The 19,945-nt window shown below is 41.3% G+C and overlaps 1 protein-coding gene across 2 annotated transcripts in view; it reads right to left on the bottom strand.

Annotated features, from left to right (window-relative positions):
• Positions 1-19,945, bottom strand: part of ST8SIA1 (ST8 alpha-N-acetyl-neuraminide alpha-2,8-sialyltransferase 1) — a 151,343-nt gene that overhangs the window by 84,183 nt on the left and 47,215 nt on the right. For both annotated transcript variants that reach the window (XM_019936508.3, XM_073788969.1), the window contains exon 2: positions 10,149-10,293. In XM_019936508.3, coding sequence (XP_019792067.1) covers positions 10,149-10,293 — 145 coding nt within the window. The remainder of the gene's footprint in view (positions 1-10,148; positions 10,294-19,945) is intronic.

Here is a 19,945-nt window from a genome sequence, read left to right as displayed (position 1 = left end):
CACCTCAAGTAAAGACACTACTGAGTGAATTTCATTTGCTATTGTCTTTTTCTCAGCACCCTTTTTTTTCTTAGTAAAGAGTTAGAAGGTCTGAGTCTTGGTAAACAGGAAAAATAAAATTCGGCAAGAAACATTTTATGAAAAATAGTTTTCAGAGTATAAAACGTTGGTTATCCTCAAAAAGCACTTCTGTTTCCATTATAGACAGCACACCCACACGCTATCCTGAATTTCTCCACCACACTTATCCCCTCACCTATCTTTCTGTCAAGCTGCTAACATATTGCCTTAATTAACAATTTGCCCAGATTCTCTCCTTCACTTAGCTTCTGCGTCCTCTGTCCTGTCAGCCTCCATAGAGGTGACACAGGAAAGGATAAGAACCTAGCATTTTTGTCTTAAAAATTCTTCTTTATCAGCCCTAATTCTCAGCCTGAACCCACATCGGAGCCACTGCAGATTCGGCCTGAGCCCTGGGAAATGTGGAGCAGCTCTGGCTTCAGGGGGATGATTTGGGGGAGTGGCCACCCAAAGCTGTGGGTATCACCGTCAAGTTACACCTGCAGTCTTCTGACCCTGGCCTTCGGGGATGGCTCTGGGAACTCGGCTTCTGTCTTATTTTCAAAACACAGCCCCAGGTTGCCCTTCCAGATTCCTGGTGCCCAGCTCAGACTCAGTTCCAGAAAGGTGCTTCCGCCTTGTTCTCAAAAATGGTGCCTGATTTTGGCCCCCAGGCTGGAAACTTCCACCTTGTTCCCTTGAGTCCCTGCCTGGATTAAATGATCAGCTTTCCAAGCCTCTAGAAGGATGGAACCCTGCCTTCCTCTGGCCAGTACCTCCCCAAAGCTGCCAGTCGCCAAAACCCCCCGCCTAGTGGCTGGGAACCTGAAATCAATGACTGTTTAACCTGGCTCTCTGGGTATAGCTCCACCCTCCCCCAATCTTCATGCCTGAGCTTTGCACACTACAGGCACATCGGTTTTTTTTTTCTTTTTTTTAATTGAAGGAGTTGATTTACAGTGTTTTGTTACTTTCAGGTGTACAGCAAATGGATGCAGTTATACACATACATCTATATCTATTCTTTCTCAGATTCTTTTCATTATAGGTTATCATAAGATATTAAATATAGTTCCCTATGTTATACAATAGGTCCTTGTTGTTTACCTATTTTATATATAGTAGTGTGTATACGTTAATCCGAAACTCCTAACTTATCCCTCCCTCCCCCCTTTCCCCTTTGGTAACCATAAGTTCGTTTTCTTTTCTTTTTAATTTATTTTATTGAAGTACAGTTGATTTACAATGTTGTGTTAATCTCTACTGTAGAGCAAAGTGATTCTGTTATACATTCTTTTTCATATTCTTTTCCATTATGGTTTATCACAGGTTATTGTGTATAGCTCCCTGTGCTATCCAGTAGGATCTTGTTGTTTATCTACCCTATATATAATAATAGTTTGCATCTTCTAATCCCAAACTCCCACTCCATCCCTCCCCCACTCCCCCCGCCTGTGACAGCCACAAGTCTGTTCTCTATGCCTGTGAGTCTGTTCCTGTTTCGTAGATAAGTTCATTTGTGTCATATTTCAGATTCCACATATAAGTGATCCCATATGGTAGTTATCTTTCTTTTACTCCTTATTATCTTCTGGTTACTGGAAACAGTTACCTAGGGTGAGAATCTTAATAACCCTTTCTGGCTACTAGCTGGACCGCCTTTTACCCTCCACAGCCAAATTAGCTTCCCTATTCTATCCCTACCCCAACCCTTCTTCACCCAGAAGTTCTGACCCTACAGATAAGACGATATGTCAGGCCATGAGGGATGTCAAGAATATTGTGCCAGTTCCCATGGGGTCTAAAGGTTACAGGCCAATTAGCAGAAGAAGGAGAGTAAACTGATCTGAACAAATACAAACATTAAGAAAATGTTCTCTGTACTCATTTTGTATCTTTTTATTCCCTGACCAAACTAATTAAGCCAGAGAAAATTCAGTGTTGATATGATCTAAGTTAATCAAATGTATCTTTATGCAGTTAAGAGATCTCTAATAGACTTAAGGAGTACAAATGAGCATATCAAGAGCAGAGGCCTCCTGGTATGAAAACAAAAGCTCAAAACGAAGTCAAAATCAGATAGAAATGCCTTTCTACACTTGGACATTTGCCAGTAAGAAGGACCAAGATGAAGAAACCAACTGAAGAAAAACAAAGATATACCAGCTTTTTCTCCAGGAAAACACCCTGTCATGTGAACCAAATCTAAGAAGAAAATGTTCTGTGGAACATTAACACCTCCTGAAAAGAGTTATCACTCCCATCAGACCTACGGGATGAGATTTGACTCAGTGGTAATTGGTGTCATGCAACCTTTTCAGTTGTTCCCAGCAAGCTTTAAGCCTGAGCCATAATCAGCCTTTGTACTAAATTTTACACACTGTCACATATGTTAGAAAGGTCCACACCGTGGCGAGACACACCATTCCTTACAACTCATTTTCATTTTGTTCTCAACCATAGACAACCTGTGACAATTTTCTTTAGAGAAAAGTCTTAATTTGTAATTATTTCTAAGTTTGAAAGACAAAGGCGTCTTACAGCTCACTGTCAACTACTCCGTGGGGCAACTAACTTCTAATCGTGTGCCTTCCTTTCCTCCGAGGATAACAGGTATTTGCAAGTCCTGTGATGACCCACTCTCCTCATCTGCTCAGTTACGGGACAATGAGAGGAACAGACGCTACTCATCCATTGTCAAGATACACAATCTTAATTCACTAGAAATTAATAATGTATCTTACATTGCACTTTCAGCGTATCATAATTATTATCCAACTATAATGATACAAATGTCCAACTGGCACAGCCTGAGGCATTCTCCATAACTAATTTATACTTCCCTAAATCCCAGACTCAACAGATTTATCTCTTCTCACCACTCACCAGCATGGAAAATTGATTTGACCACTTTTCTAGAGTTTTCTCCCCCATTGGTTCCCAAAATGCCTAAGAAATGCTTACATGCCATAAATGCTTAAGCAGATAAAAAAAGTAACATTATTGTATGTGTGCACAGTGCATTCATTACAAAGCACTTTTACACCCCAATCTCATTTTAACTTGGTGTCTCATAATAACACTGAAATACAAACACCAGGTATTATTAGTCCCGAACTGAAAATTATAAATGCAGGCTGAGAATAGTTACATGATTTGCCTGGGATCACAAATGTCATCATAGAAAGCCAGGTCTAAAACCCAGAGCTGTAGACTCCATTCCCTACATATTTCTCTAACGTTGCCATTTAACCAAGGATGATAGGAGTAAATGCTCTGAATTATTTAATGGTAGTGGGATCATGTTCTGGATTTCTATAATATAGAACCAGTGTGCAAAGAATAATTTGCTTTCCTTTGAGAACCTGGATTTCTCTATCACGGACGCGATGCTGTGATTTATAAGGAACATTCAGATGACAAAAATATGTTTCCCAAATATATTTGGTCTTCACGCCCAGTTCCTGACTTACTGCTCCCAAAATGCTTGGAATTTCCTGAACAATAAGAGCAAAGGGAACATCTTTTATAACATTTGGTCTCTTGTCCTCAGTTCCTGAAAATCCTTCAGAGCCATAAAGGTGAAAATGGTGTCTTGTTATGGATAACAAGCCCCTTCACACCACATCTGGGTTGATGTTAAGTGACTTTTGGAAACCATCTAAGGATGGGGGCTCGTTGTCAGGGGAACCAATCATGAACAGAGGGTTGGAACTTTCAGTCCCACCCCCCTGATCTCCAGGGAGGGGAGAGGGGTTACAGGTTGAATCAAGCACCAATGGTCAAGGAGTTAATCCATCATGCTGACATAATGAAGCCTCCATAAAACACCCAAAGGATGGGGTTCAGAGAGCTTCCAGGTTGGGGAAACAGGGCGCTTCCACTTGCCACGAAGCAGGGCCTCAAGGTCCAGGAGAACAGAAGCTCCTTTGTTGGGGACCTCGCCCTATGTGCCTCTTCATCAGGCTGTTGATCTGTATCCTTTAATATCCTTTGTAATAAATCAGTAATCTAGTGAGTAAACGGGTTTCCTGAGTTCTGTAAGCCATTCTAGCAAACTAATAGAACCCAAGAAGGAGGTCGTGGAAACCTCTGATTCGGTCAGAAGTACAGGTGACAACTCGGATTTGCGATTGGCATCCTGAGTTGGGGGGAGTCACCGGAACTTCCCATTTGTAGCCGGTTGGTCAAAAGTACAAGTAATAACCTGGGCTCATGAGTGATGTCTGAAGTGGAGCGTGGTCTTGTGGGACTGAGTCCTTTACCTGTGGAATCTGATGCTAACTCCGGGTAGGTAGTGTCAGAATTGAGTTGAATTGTAAGACTCCCAGCTGGTGTGTGAGAAGTGTTTGGTGGTATGGGAAAGTCTCCACATAGTCTCCACACACACACACATTGGATTTGGGTCCAGAACCCATTTAACAGAAACCAAAATAGAAACCAGTTGGAACTGGTCTTATTTCTCCTTCCAAAGTGGGCCACTAGGGCACTCAAAGTCAAAGGGCAACTACAGTGCTGTATAGGATCCTAGGGCCTGCATATCTGTACTCTATTTTTTTCCCTCTCAGATAGCTATGAAAGAATTTCTCCATTTCCTCTAAGAGTATTTATATAAGGGAAGCAAAAACCTTAAAATGGTTTCAAGGTGATTGCGTGATAAAAATTAACAATGAATCCACCAGAACCCATGACTTTTTTGTTTTGTTTTGTTTTTTGTTTTTTGTGGTACGCGGGCCTCTCACTGTTGTGGCCTCTCCCATTGCGGAGCACAGGCTCCGGACGCGCAGGCTCAGTGGCCATGGCTCACGGGCCCAGCTGCTCCGTGGCATGTGGGATCTTCCCGGACCAGGGCACGAACCCGTGTCCCCTGCATCGGCAGACGGACTCTCAACCACTGCGCCACCAGGGAAGCCCCAGAACCCATGATTTTTTAAGAAAAAAATAGAAACAAGATAATAAACAATAACACTTTGGGGGACTTCCCTTGTGGCGCAGTGGTTAAGAATCCTCCTGCCATTACAGGGGACACAGGTTCAAGCTCTGGTCCGGGAAGATCCCACATGCCACAGAGCAACTAAGCCCGTGCGCCACAACTATTGAGCCCAAGTGCCACAACTACTGAAGCCCACACACTTAGAGCCCGTGTTCCACAAGAGAAGCTACCACAATGAGAAGCCCACATACTGCAAAGAAGAGTAGCTCTCAGTCGCCACAACTAGAGAAAGCCCGCACGCAGCAACAAAGACCCAACGCAGTCAAAAATTAATTAATTTAAAATAATAATAATACTACTTTGGAGATCAGACAGGCCACGTTTTACATGCCAGCCCTCCACTTGCGAGCTCTAGAGCCTTGAATAAGATATTTCACCCTCTTCAGTCTCAGTTTCACCCATGAAATGAAGACCAGAGTAACAACCACACAGAGTTGCTATAAGGACAGAGTGAGATAACCTGTGAAGAAACTAAGGCAGGCAGTTGTCCAGGTCAGCACATGGAGTGCATTTGCCTTACAGCTGAAATACTGAAATTTCCCAGCCTCTCTTGAAGCTAGACACAGCCATGAGATTCAGTCCTGGCCACTGACACATCAGCAGGAGTCTGTCCAGATTTCCTCTTCTGTTTCCTCTCTGTCCTACTGGGATCCTGGATCAAAACTAGAAGGTTCCTTGGCCACCAGCTAAAGACGTTCAAGCAGGAGCCTGGGAACTTGATGGCGCTGTGTAGCCACCATCTAGCTCTAAGCTACTCACCTCCTAATTCCTAACTATTGCTTGAGATAAATAAATACCTGTTTGGTTAAGCTCCTGTGTCAGGTCTCAGCCAAACACAAGTCTGACAACATGAACCAACACAGGCTTGGCAAAGATCTATGCCCACCAAACAGTCCCCTCAGTTTCCTTCTAGTTGAAAAGGTATATGTTTGGAAAATGATTACAATCATATTGTTAAGTAAAAAAGCAAGCTACCAAATGATGTAGATTATATAGTAGAATCTAAATTTCGTTAGGAAAAAAAAACTGCTCTGAGACTCGGGAATACCCAGGAGCTCAGAGGATTCTATTAAGCACATTACTGTGAAAAAAAAAATGTGTATTTTCATTCTAACAAAGTCATTTTGACAAAACTACTTCAAAATATCCTGCTGGGTTTCCCCTGGGCCAAGGTCACTGTGGGCCCACGCCAGGTGGAAGATGTCAGGGAGTTTATGGCGACCAGAGCAGCTGGAAATGTCTGTCTGTGGTGCATTAATGATATTTTGTGATTCTTTACATATGGCCTTGGGTAGATATTTTGAGGAAAAATGACTCGTCTAGTTTGTGATGTATTTCACGTGACTATCCAGCACAATGTAAGAGAATGGTGGGCCGACCATGTATTTATTACACCAAAGAAAATATTTATTAAATTATATCAACACAGTTGTGGTTTCTAACATTCCTGCTACTCCCTCACTCATTGCCAAGGAAATTTATGCTCTTTCTGGGTAAAAATATGTCTTAGGCCAAAATAGCATTTATTCGGTATTATATACAAATGTGGGACCATGTAGGCTTCCAAGGGAGAGGCAGAGCAGGAAAGAGCTGATCCCAGTCTAGGGGATGGAGGTATCCTCAAGTATTCTCAAAGTGGGAACACCTACCATCACACTGCCCCCTCCAAACACACACACACACATGCACTGCATATTCTAGAAAACCTCCATGAGGATTCAAATTCGGCCCTTCATGCCTAGTAATATTCAACAAATATTTCACCAAAATACATTTATAGAGCCATTTGAAAACAGCTGCATCAAACTGTCCTGCTTGGTCTCCTATAGTTCAAGCCAGGGCACAGCAGTGGTCCAGCCCAGGTGGGACATACATAGGCAGGGAGAGCAGCTGGAAATGAGCATCTATATTAAGTGTGAAGCACTGCACGAGGCACAAAAATGAGTTTCCTCAAAAGCTCACAAGATGGTATTGAGATCAGCAGATACAGACTTTTAGAAAACTGTGATAGGTGGTTAGGCAAATAACTGCATAGGAGGCAGAACTGAATAAATTTGATAATAAAGCCATGGGAAGTCATAGGAGGTCCAAATAAGAAGCAACTGACTGTAATTACAAAGTATACAGCATCTCACTAGGGCCCTTGTGGACCCTCCAGCCTTGATTCAGGACCTGTTAACTTTCCACATCACACAGAGAATCTTGGATTGCATCTTGGCAACAACAACAAAAGCAGTGATTAAAATAGGCAAAGGAGTAATACCAATAATAATGACAGCTGACATATATGGGGCATTTAGGGGAGAAGTGTAATATATAATTAAACTAAATACATTAAAATATATAATTAAAAGTGTGATATAAAGTTATACATCTGAGTTAGCAAAGGAGTGATTCAGCATTATCTTGCTGAAACAGGGAGTGGAGGGATGCTTTGTTCAACTGACAACACAGAGCCCAGCTCACTCACCTGCATTTCTGCCCAATCAACACACACCACTTTCTTCCCACAGGGAGCATGAATGAAGCCTAACAATTAACTGACAACTTAGCTTCCTGATAACAAGCTAGAAATCTTTCACTGAGAAATAAGAGGGCCCGGGTATAGACACCCTTTGATGCAAACTGATTCTCCAGGATTTCTATAAATTAGTTAGTCATTTCAGAATCTCTTCAGAAGAATACACAGGTAACCTTTTTTCAAGTCTACCCATTGAACTGGTTCAGCCCTTTGTAATGACTGTGCACACACAGAGTGATGTGATGACTTTCACTTTCTAAGAAAAAAGCATTTTTCCTTTATTATTCAGGGATGGTTCCTTGGTCTTGCAGCTGGTACACAGAGACACAAAATTCATGTGCACACACTTGAAAAAGAAAATGTTTCCTGCTATCTTACTGCTGCAACTTACCGGATAAGATGGGAAGTTAGTTTGTATTTCTTTAATCATTTCTTCTCTTCAAACCTATTTTCTAGCACAAAGTCAGTTAGTATGATTGAAAGTCCTCATCTATAAAATCCTATTTTGGGTTTCTTTAAAATCTTTTCTATTTGATGAGCTGTTAAAGGAGATTGCTTCCTTATCTCTTCTTCATTTCATAGCAAGTTGATATCAGTATTTGTACAAAGAAGATGCTGTGAATTGGCTTACTCAACCTCAATTCCACCCTTTTTGTAGCTTCCTGCTAAAGCTTGATTGCTTTAAAAACTGCTCCTCCTGGACTTCTTTGCAACTAGTGTTCTGGATGTAAATTAATCTTACCCACTAGATGCACTTGAGGGAGGTTTGGAGGGAGGAGGTGAGTTGAAACCCATCTTCCTGGCCCTGTTTCTGCCAATGGCAGTGGCCACGGTGGTTTTCTAATCCCTAAACCACAGTTATGGCAGTAAAGTTCTTGGGCTAAGTAATTCCAGGAGCCACCTCTTGACTCCAACTCCTCTATTCGCCTAACGATTTTTTAAGTGCCTAATGCCCAACATGAAATATCCTTCTGCTAAAAACACCTAGGAAGGACTTCCCTGGTGGCACAATGGTTGAGAGTCCGCCTGCTGATGCAGGGGACACGGGTTCGTGCCCCGGTCCGGGAGGATCCCACATGCCATGGAGCGTCTGAGCCCGTGAGCCATGACCGCTAAGCCTGCACATCCGGAGCCTGTGCTCTGTAACGGGAGAGGCCACAACAGTGAGAAGCCCGCGTACCGAAAAAAAAAAAAACAAAAACGCCTAGGAAGATTTCTGACTAATGCAATTATACTCTTCATTCCTCAGTCTAAAGATGCAGTATATGAACCAGGACAACATTAATCAACCTAAAACATTTACATAAGGCTTTGTAGTTTGCAGCATACCTGGACATGCATTATATGACATGTCCTTGACCTCAACTCTGTGAGTGGACAGGTACTGCTCTCGCCACTGCACAAATGAGAAAGCTGAACCTCAGAAGAGTTAGGTGACTTAGCAAGGCATTTAGTTAGGAAGAGATGGAGACAAAATTCAATTCTACATTTTATGACTGTAAATCATTTGCTTTGACATAAGGAAGGCTCCCAAGGGCAAATGAAGAAGAGAGAAAAAGCACAAGGATGCTGGCCATGAATTAAACCTTCTATTTCCTACTTTAAAATAAAGTTTTTCAACTGTATCATTATACATACTCTAAAACCGTTAAATTGGATGAAAACACCTAAGAATGAACTAGCAAATGGGAGCTATTTCATAGAGCACGTGACTTTGGATCTGGTACTGCCTGTGCTTCAAACTTTATAAGATGCCTCCTCTGTAGAATCTTTGCTATTAATACAGATATATGTTTTCCACCTCTGACCATGAATTCTCTTTCTGCACAATCATCTGGCCAAACCAAGAGTAGCGTGAAGACTTGGGGAAGCCGACATTCATTTCTCAATTTCTCCCTAATGGCAATTTCACCTAAGATCCACTTCCCATCTCCAACTACGGCTCCCTAGAAATAAAGACTTCCTTTTCCCCCCCACTAGCTACATAGATATATTTTAGTAAAACATTTGATTTCAATGCTTAGGAAACCACAAAGAAAAACACTAAGGAAGCAAAGCTTGATTCAGACCACTTCAAAAGTGGTCAAATACTTTCTCTCCATCTCCACCACTCCTACACTTTATAGCAGTAATCTAACCACAGGGTTAAGACTCACAAGCTCTAAGAAGCAACTTCTGACCATATGGTCCCCACTCCCTGAGTATCAGCCCCAAGAAAACATTCCAGTGTTGCAAATCTTCAAGATCATACCAGAGCCAACCTCAAAGCACTGGAATTCCACAATTCCCTGATCTTGCTTCCTTCTCTGCTTGCTTTCTTCAGTCTCATATGACTCAAATCAGAAGGGCTAGGAAATCTGTTACTCTGTAATATCCTACTGCTGCCCCTGCATCACAACATTATTTGATTTCTTCACGAAAAAATGACAGTATAAAAGGAAGCATTTCTAATTCAGAAAAGTAAGAAGATGAAAAGAAGTAGATCTGATTAGTTAGGCAAAATCAATTATCCCTTTCCTATGATATCAAGACATAGAAGAGACTATATTGAAAGGCAACAAACTCTGTACTAACCTGGGGGAAGAGAGAATAAGTTGAATTGTCAATGGTGAATGAGTATAAAAACTCCCCATCGTACCACATGCTCTTCCCCATGGGGGAATTCATTTTAGTCATAGCAAAGAGATGGGCGGGGTCACAGCAGTCTTCCATCTGTTTCCTAGGAGAGAAAACAGAGAGAGAAAAGAACAGCAGGTTAAGTGAGCAGCAGACTCATTCACTTGTCATTCCCACAGAGATGTGCAGCCTTACTTCAGTGCCAGCTCACAAAAGCATCTGTGTCTCCAGGGTGATTAGACTACTATTAATTCATTCTTTCAGCATTCAGAATGCATGACTGGAATATTTCATAATTTTTAAAAAGTTAAAAAAAAATACATCAGCTGGTAGGACTGTAAATTGGTTCAGGCACTATGGAAAACAGTATGGAGACCCCTCAAAAAATTAAGACAAGAACCACCATGTGACCCAGCTATTCCACTTCTGGGTATTTATCACAAGAACACAAAAACACTCATTGGAAAAGGTATATGCACCCCCATGTTCACGGCAGCATTACAGTTGTCCCTGGGTATCTGCAGGGAATTGGTTCCAGGACCTGCCTCAGATACCAAAATCCACAGATGCGCAAGTCCCATAATCGACCCCCTGTATCTGAAGTTCTGCCTCCATGGATTCAACCAACCTCAGATTGTGCAGTACTGTATGTATTTATTGAAAAAGTCCATGTATAAGTGAACCTGTGCAGTTCAAGCCCATGTTGTTCAAAGGTCAACTGTATTTACACTAGCCAAGATATAAAATCAACCTAAGTGTCCATTTATGAATGAATGGTAAAGAAGATGTGGTATATATACACCACGGAATACTACTCAGGCATGAAAAAGAATGAAATCCTGCCATTTTTGACAACGTGTATGACCCTTGAAGGTATTATGCTAAGTGACATAAATCAGATGAGAAAGACTGTCTGATTTCACTCATATGCAGAATCTAAGAAAACAAAACAAAACAAAACAAAACAGAAACAAACTCATAGTTGCAGAGACCAGATGAGTGGTTACCAGAAGGGAAGGAGGTTGGAGGGTGGGAGAAATTGGGTGAAGGGGTCAACTGTCTGCTGATGGATGGTAACTAGACACATGGTGGTGATCAATTTGTAGTGTATGCAGATGTTAAATTATAATGCTGTACTCCTGAAACTGATATAACTAAACAAAAAGAAAGAAAAACATCAGCTCTCACATGCAGTTGAAATATGTCCAAAGGCAAAAATAATCATTATAATTACAGATTGATGGATTTAAACATCCAGGAGCAGAAAAGGCTTGGATGGCTAATGCATCTTCATGGTGATTTAACAATCAGATGGTTACATTTGGGGACCACGGACTTTACGTGACCTGTACGGAGTAGGGAATACGCAGAGGAGCCCCAAAGAGGGTGCACGTCCCCCCAAACTGAGGGCATGATCAAAGAACCACCCCTGGGAAATCCTTTTAAATAGAAACAGAATGAGATGAAGGATGTGATTTCAGGCACCGGTGAAGCAACCTGCCTTTCAACTGGTAAATTGCGGGCCTTTCCGGTTCTCGTTTCGTCCGCTCTCTCAGAAGTGTGGGACACAGCTGAGCACCGGGACTTGGCGAAGGTCTCCTCACTCTCTTTGTGTCTGAAACACCAGGGTCTCCTGGGTCTCCTCCCCTTGTCCTGGGCTGCCTCGCTGGCGCTCCTCTGCTTGCCCCTCACGTGGTGGCCATGTTACTATTCCATAGGCTAAGCTTCACATTCTCCTCGAATTCAAAGCCTGTCAGAAACCAATTCCATTTCCTCACTGAGCCTTCAGGAGTAAAAGAACTCATTGCCCAGTCCCACTTCTAGAAGGACCAATAAGACAAATCGCTGACATACACCACTTCTGAATGGCGCCCCTAAATAGACCTGCTTGCTCAGATATCTTTGGCCACGAGTGGTACCCAAGCTTAGATCTGACGGGATGAGGAACTAGAGTACAGTCATCCCTGGTCTCCTCGAGGTTGGTTCCAGGACACCCCCCCATACCAAACCCCATGGATGCTCAGTCCCTTATATAAAATGGCACAGTGTTTGCAGACAACCTACACAATTTCTCCCGTGTACCTTAAATCATCTCTAGATTACTTTTTAGTGCACTACCTAATGCAGTGTGTTATGTAAATAGCTATAACTACAATGCAAATGCCATGTCAATAGTGGCCAGTGTGAGGCAAATTCAAGTTTTGCTTTTTAGAACTTTCTGGAAGTTTTCATTTTTCCAAATACTTTCCATCTACCCATTGGTTGAATCCTCAGAGGCAGAATCTGAGGATGAGGATTTGGGGGCAACTGTACTTGGGTTCAACTATTGGCTCTGCCACTTACTGACTCCATAACCCAGGAATGTTACTGGGCTTCAGAAACGGCCTCAGAGACTGTTCTTGAGAATTCCCTGAGAATGCACAGGCGAAGCATGTAGTACAAGTCTGACCTCATTGCAGAGATGAATAAATCGGGTCAGTGCCTGGAACTCTTCCCAACACCTGGTGCTTTCTCTGGTACTTTCTGGCTGGCTTCCCCTTCACAAAAGTTTCAGCAGAAAGGACAGGGGAGAGGGGCTCGGGAAAATGGCCTTCATCTTTCAAAGTTGCTAGAATGTGCGTCCCTCTTGCTTCTACGTCATCATTCCATCAGCTGCTCTTTCCTTGCCTCCTCCATCTTTGGTAATTTTTATTGTGTTTCATTACCCAAAAGGCAGCCTGAACAGAGGCAGGGAAGTTTTATAGTGAATTGCCTAAATCTTCTCAAAAAACCATCCTAGGTACTATAGTCAGTCAACATAGAACTAGACATGGCTTAAGACTGTCTTTAAAAACGAGGAGAATTATCTTAAGCATGACTCTCAACTTTTGGGGGTGAGTAAATTTTTGAGCCCCTATTCCATTTCTGGTGATATCTTACCACTTTTAGTCCTTACAGTAACCCTAAGAGATAATTAAGGGAATTATTATCATTATTATTCCTAATTCACATCTGAGGAAATGTATTAGGGCCATCACGGGACATGCTTTTTCCTCTCTGCATGCTGCCTGTTCAGGACCATTTTGACTCACCCTTACCTTTCTCTTTCCTGAAGGAATGCTTTCCAAACACCAGCCAAACACCTGCAACACACCAGGTGCCTTCCTAGATCTTTTCCCACTTAATTCTCACAGTGAGTGACCTTGGAGCTACGCAGCTTTAGGATTCTTTTTTTCAGTAATTTAACTTGGGGCACGTCACTAGTGAGGTGGTAGGGCATGATTTTGCTCCCAGGTCTTTTTACTTCATATCTGGTACTTACTTCCAGCCGGACCACAGCTCTCACTTCCAAACCAAACTAAACTTGCTATTGAGCACAAAGTGCTACAGGAAATTCAGAAGAAAAATTTGTCCCAGCCATATAATGACACCCCATTTAATCTTTATTAAGCTAGCAGCTTACATATCACTTTGCACTGGCTTCCTCTATTCATCCCCAAAAAAACTAAGATAGAGCTGATTACATTACCTTAAACTTACAGACAATGGAACTGAAGCTCAGAGCAAGAGACCTGTTCAAGTCAAGTTCATGAGGTTCCTGCACTGTTGGTGGGAATGTAAACTGATTACAGCCTCTATGTAGAACAATACGGAGGTTCCTTAAAAAACTAAAAATAGAATTACCATATGATCCAGCAATCCCACTACTGGGCATATACCCTGAGAAAACCATAATTCAAAAAGATACATGTACCACAATGTTCATTGCAGCACTGTTTACAATAGCCAGGACATGGAAGCAACCTAAGTGTCCATCAACATATGAATGGATAAAGAAGATGTGGCACATATATACAATGGAATATTACTCAGCCATAAAAAGGAACGAAATTGAGTTATTTGTAGTGAGGTGGGTGGACCTAGAGTCTGTCATACAGAGTGAAGTAAGTCAGAAAGAGAAAAACAAATACCATATGCTAACGCATATATATGGAATCTATAAAAAAACAGTACTGATGAACCTAGTGGCAGGGCAGGAATAAAGATGCAGACGTAGAGAACAGACTTGAGGACAGGGCGGGAATGGGAAGCTGGGACGAAGTGAGAGAGTAGCATTGACATATATACACTACCAAATGTAAAATAGCTAGCTAGTGGGAAGCAGCCGCATAGCACAAGGAGATCAACTCGATGCTTTGTGATGACCTAGAGGGATGGGATGGGGGGCGGGGAGGGAGGCTCAAGAGGAAGGGGATATGGGGATATACGTATACATAGAGCTGATTCACTTTGTTGTACAGCATTTACAACATTGTAAAGCAATTATACTGCAATAAAGATGTGGGGAAAAAAGTTCATGAGGTTAATAAATGTTTGCTTAATTATTGATTAAATGTGTGTTAGATGGACTCAAATTCACATGTTTTCCCTCAGCTTCATCATGCTCAGGGCAATCATACCCTGAGTGGGAAAACCAAATACTCGACAGAAAATAGAAAGTGTCACATGTGTACAAAGACTTTTAAAAATCTAAGAGTTACAGCAAATTCAAAATAATCATAGCACCATTTGCAATATGGGAGTGCTTTTCTTAGAAACTTTTGGACTTTTCCCTCCATCCAGAGTGCCTTCCCATCTCCTTTCTGCCATGCGCATGTCTGGAGGGTGGCTGAAAAGGGACCACAACATGGAAGTATGTTCACCCCCCATGCCTGAGAAGGGCCCACACGAGCTCACCAGCTGTATGGGCTACAACCACAGAAGCAAAAGCAGTAGTGGAAATAGCACTCCCAGCAGTAGAAGTGGTAATCATGGTAGTAGCAGTAGCAATGGTTTTTACAGAGTGCTTGCCTAACACTGTGCTAGGTTTGGGAGATATAAAATTGAATTTCACCTCCATCCAACCTGCAGGTGACCCTGGAGAGAAGACACATACCAGCTTTTAGAATGTTTAGAAAATTTGGTTCCCACCCCCTTTCTCATGCTTTGCATTAATGCTGCCCATTATTTGTGGCAGGCAATAAAATCACAGAGTTAAAAAAGTAAACCCATATTTAAATTCAAGTTTAAATCTGCAGATTATTATGTTTCCGTTAAATGTGAGTTGAGTATTGGAGTTAAAATGTAAATGCTTTTTATTATGTGAATTCAAGCTTCAGCAGAGCTCCTGCTAAATGATGCTATAATTGCATCATGAAGGTAAGTATTAGGGAAGCCTGGGAGCCACTTGCTAAAAACTCACTCAGGTTCTCATCCCCTCCCAGTGAAAGCCATGCATATCAACTAAGCCAAGAAGACCTCACTGGCTTATTGTGCCAGGAAGACTGAGGTTCCGGTGAAACGAAACAGACAAATAAGGGTGGAAACCCAACCACTCAGTTAATAATGCCCAGTATCAGCATGAACCTTGCTGAAACTCTCTTGGATGCCATGTTCATCACTTTGGTCACCAGACATGAAGGAGGTTGGGAGGCTGTCACTCCAATGACTGACACTATCGTGCCCCTTCTGAGGACGAACTGAATTTGAGAAAGCAGAGGTGAAGGAGAGTTTCACTTTGGTCTCAGTATTTGGCCAAACTCTGCTGTCACACTCCAGCTTTAGACTCAGCTAAACATCCAATTCAATGCCATTTCTGGCCTCCTTGTACACGTATGTGACAAACGCTTGTGTGATCATTTCCTTCACCATCGTATCTAAATAGGGTGTTGATGTTAGTAACATAAACAGGGAATGTCACTAGAGTCTGCTGTTTACAACTGAATGTGTAATTTAAAATTCTGATAAGTAGCCTAGAAGTAGATGGAGTGAAAAATCTCCTTATATGCTTTATATATTGAATTTCTATCCATCAGGTGAAGTATAAATGTATCTTTAATATGTCAAAAGGAAAATGTTGCAATAATAAACTTATTGTGAAAGCTATTAATTTTATGTATAAAAATTATGAAGGATCTTCAACTACAAAGGAGAATAAATTGTCAGTTAAAGGAAATATTAAGTGTGCTTAGCACAAAACCTTAGGAAAAATACTGCGTCATTTTTTTACCAACAAATAGATATAAAATTTTAAGCAATAATACAAGGAAGAATAACAGAGTTGAGATTACATGAAAATTCTAATCTTTGTAGAATTAGTTGATATACTAGCATTAAAAATATTAAACACATAATCCTTAAGAACTTTATTTAATTTTCAGTTATTTAATTCCATTTAGACAATGAGTTGCTCAGGGGAAAAAAAAAGTCCTAGTTGGGAACTCTTCATATGTGGGATTAATAGTTAAACACCAAATCTGCCCCTAAAAATTTCATGAGAATAGAAAACCCTATAAACAACACCATGAAAAATCATCATGACCCAGTCATAATAGAAAGTTCCTCATATCCTTAACTGCTTTATTCTTCTTAATAGCACTTATGCTATTTATATGCTATATGTTTTATCTATACTTTTATTGTCTGTCTCCCCAAATCCCAGAATTTAAACTCCATGAGGGCAAAGACTTTTGTCTTCTGTTCACTGTTCTGTCCCCATCCCCTTAAATGGTGGCTAAGACACTGAATTGGTGCTTAATAAATGTTGATCAACTGGATGAACAAATTACAAGTTGGAAGAAAAGAAGAACATGTTACAGAACCTCAACGCACGTTTTGTCCTCACTCATCAAAATTCAAATTGAAGAAGTAAATTCCTTACACTTGCAGTCTATGGACACCAACAGACAAAAGACTCTTGTCAAAATAACTGCTATAGGTGGGTAAACATTTTCAGTAGTAGCAGATCCAGGATTTTGAAGATCTGCTGAGTGGTGAATCCCAAGTTCCTTACACTGTGCACTAAACATTAGTGTGATTAAAGCGAGCCTCCCTTTTGGATCGCAGGCCTGCAGCACAGGCACCACAGGAGCGGTCCATCAGCGGATGGCACTGATAAATTCTGTTTCCTTCACCAGTGCCAAACTTTCAAAGTTTAACTTATAAAATTTTAGACAAGTTTTCAGATTAAATCTTGCCTCCAAAAAATTCTTTCTAGTCTAGCGATGCCTGACTTCAGTCAAGTACCGATTTTAACATTTGACTTTTGGCCAAAATGAGTAACGCGTTTCCTCCAGACAGTTCAATCGATAGCTCTTGTCGTAAACCGTCCTGAGTTAAGTTCCTAAAATTCCTGTTAGACTAGTATATGTCAACTCCTTGGTTAATGTAACTCCAGATTCACTGTTGAAAACATGCCCACATACCACATCAGAGGATAATACATATAAAGTCCTTAGCACATTGTATGGTTTCAATAAGTATTCATTTCATTCTCCTTCATATTCAGGCACCATTCGATTCTGCTTGCCTCCCACCATCCTAGGTTATGACTGTTGCCCAGATACAACTATTAATAGTTACCTCGCCCCTTCCATTCCCAAACATGTCCCTATTTGGATGATAAATTATACGTTCACTCCATTAAGAGTAGAAGATAAACAGAGGGCTCTTCTTTAAGTGAAGAATCTGGTGAGAAATTCCTTATTCTAAATATGGAAACGGCAGATTTCACAGAGATTATGGCAGGTAGGGTTTGTACCATCCTGAAGTTGGTTTTCACCCTAACTTAAAGGAATCTTTGTCTTAAATCACCCATTTTGAAGCAAGTATAAAAGTCAGGAGTCACAGTTGACTGAGGGCCCAGGATCTAGAACAAGCACTAGCAGAAGCTGCTCTGAAGTGAATGAACAGCAGGGCCCTGCCTGTAGGAGACTTGGGAGCAGGTGGTGACAATACCATCTCTGTGGCAAAGGCCACACCTTCTGTCCACAGTATTGTCCCCTCAATGGCTTACATCCCTGACCTAAGAGATTCAAAATACACACTCGATACAGGGTAGAGATTTGTATTCACCTTATTTCTCTGTAAAACTCCCTTGAATGGTATGGAGGCGAATTAGTTTCATGAGATTATCACTTAAAATAATGTTTTCTACAGATATAATAAAAAAGGCTTTTCAAAGATTAATCTCTGGATCATTTGCCAGGACTACAGAAACAGAGAAAAACAACTCTTGCATACTACTTAAGACAGCAAGTAATCTTTTATTTAGTGGCATTTTATTCTTCACATTTGAAATGACTGTATTATAAGGAAAAAGTATTCCAAAGAGAGGTCGATCTGTGCCCCGTGTAATTTGCATTTCTCTACCACGGGCAGAGCAGACTTACAGGAGAAACTTTTGGAAAACAAGTATTTCAAAGATGATCTGGTTTTCCCTAACACATATTTCTTTTGTAGTGTACTTAACAAGTACACTTGATTGTTTGAATTGAAGAGCATAAATTTTTCCAGGAAGGATTTCAATAAGCACTTACCTGCAGTCTTCCTACTTATGCTTATCTGTCCATACAACTAGAAAAGCTCTAGTGTTATCCTTTGAGAATCACCGGTTTGCTTTTTTGGTAACTGAAACTGACTGGGCTCCTTTGAACAGTGCTCATTATTTGATTCACTCAATAAATATTTATTGAGAACTTTCTATGTGCCCAGTGTTGTTCCAGGCACTAGGGACAGAATGGGGGCCAGGAGAAGGAGAGCCTGGAATACTTTGCCCTCTTAAATTCTAATGGAGAAGACAGACAAAAGATGAAGTATGTGAGTAAGGGGTGGGGGTGTAATTTTCAACAGGAGGCTGGGTAAGTCCTCACGGGGTAGGTGACGTTTGAGTTTACTCAGAAGGAGGTAAGGAAGTAAGCAATATAGATATCCAGGCTATCCCAGAGAAAAGCATTCAGGGAGAACAAACAAGTACAAAAGCCTTAAGGCAGGAGTGACCCTGGTATGTTCAAAGAACATGGAGAAAACCAGCGAAGCTAGAGTAAGGAGAGTGTGGCATGGTGCGGGGAAGGCGGGTCGCAGGGAGAGGATCATGCAGGACTGCGCACATGTGGTTTTTACTCCAGTGAAATGAGTAGAATCTGCCCTCACCATCAAACTTCTTGTGGCATCATCCATAGACCCTCAAGGATAAATCCAACTCCAAAATCACACAAAGACATTTGGATTTTCCTGAAATTGTAATGGAGGGGGTTGGGTCACCACACCACAAAAACTTCTTAAAGTCTCCCAGTGAGTATCTGCCTTTTCCCTGGATACAATTCTATCATTTCCTCTAACCATCCCCAAAGCCAGCCTTTTCTCCATCACCTCTCTCTCTTATCCTGAGAAACTTCACTTGATGAAGCCCTCTAATTTTGACTCCCTTTCTAATCATTTAACATCAAACTTAGGTATGAAAAGACCAATTATACATACTCCTTTTGGATTTTTTTCCCCTCTTTTGAAGAATGGAAGGATTTGAAAGACAAAGAAAATTTTCCTGTTGTATATGTTTAATTATATGAATAAAGATATTTCTCTCTTGGTCTCTTACCAGGATCATGACAAAACAGCTAAATGGATATATACCAAATTTGGATAATATATTTTTAGTGGTATGAAACTTAAAAACATGGGTTTGGAGGAATGCAACAAATTCACTTTTGGAGGCTTGGGTAGGAGCATAGGGAAGGGGCAAGTGCATCCCCTCAGAGAAATAAGTGGGCAGTCATCCATGAGAACATGAGGTTTTGAAAATGAGGTCTAGATCAGAAGCACCAGTACCCACGTAAACCACCACACTCAGTATACTGAGTTTTAAACTTCTGCCCAAGTGGCAGATGCCAAATCTGCCACTCAAATCACGAGTTACACTGATTTACAATTGAGCTGTTTCTCCAATGCACAAGTTTACA

The sequence above is a fragment of the Tursiops truncatus genome, chromosome 11 (genome assembly GCF_011762595.2).
Source record: "Tursiops truncatus isolate mTurTru1 chromosome 11, mTurTru1.mat.Y, whole genome shotgun sequence".
NCBI classification, from domain to species: domain Eukaryota; kingdom Metazoa; phylum Chordata; class Mammalia; order Artiodactyla; family Delphinidae; genus Tursiops; species Tursiops truncatus.
Note: the sequence above shows the minus strand (reverse complement) of the source record. Positions and strands in the feature narration are given on the sequence as shown.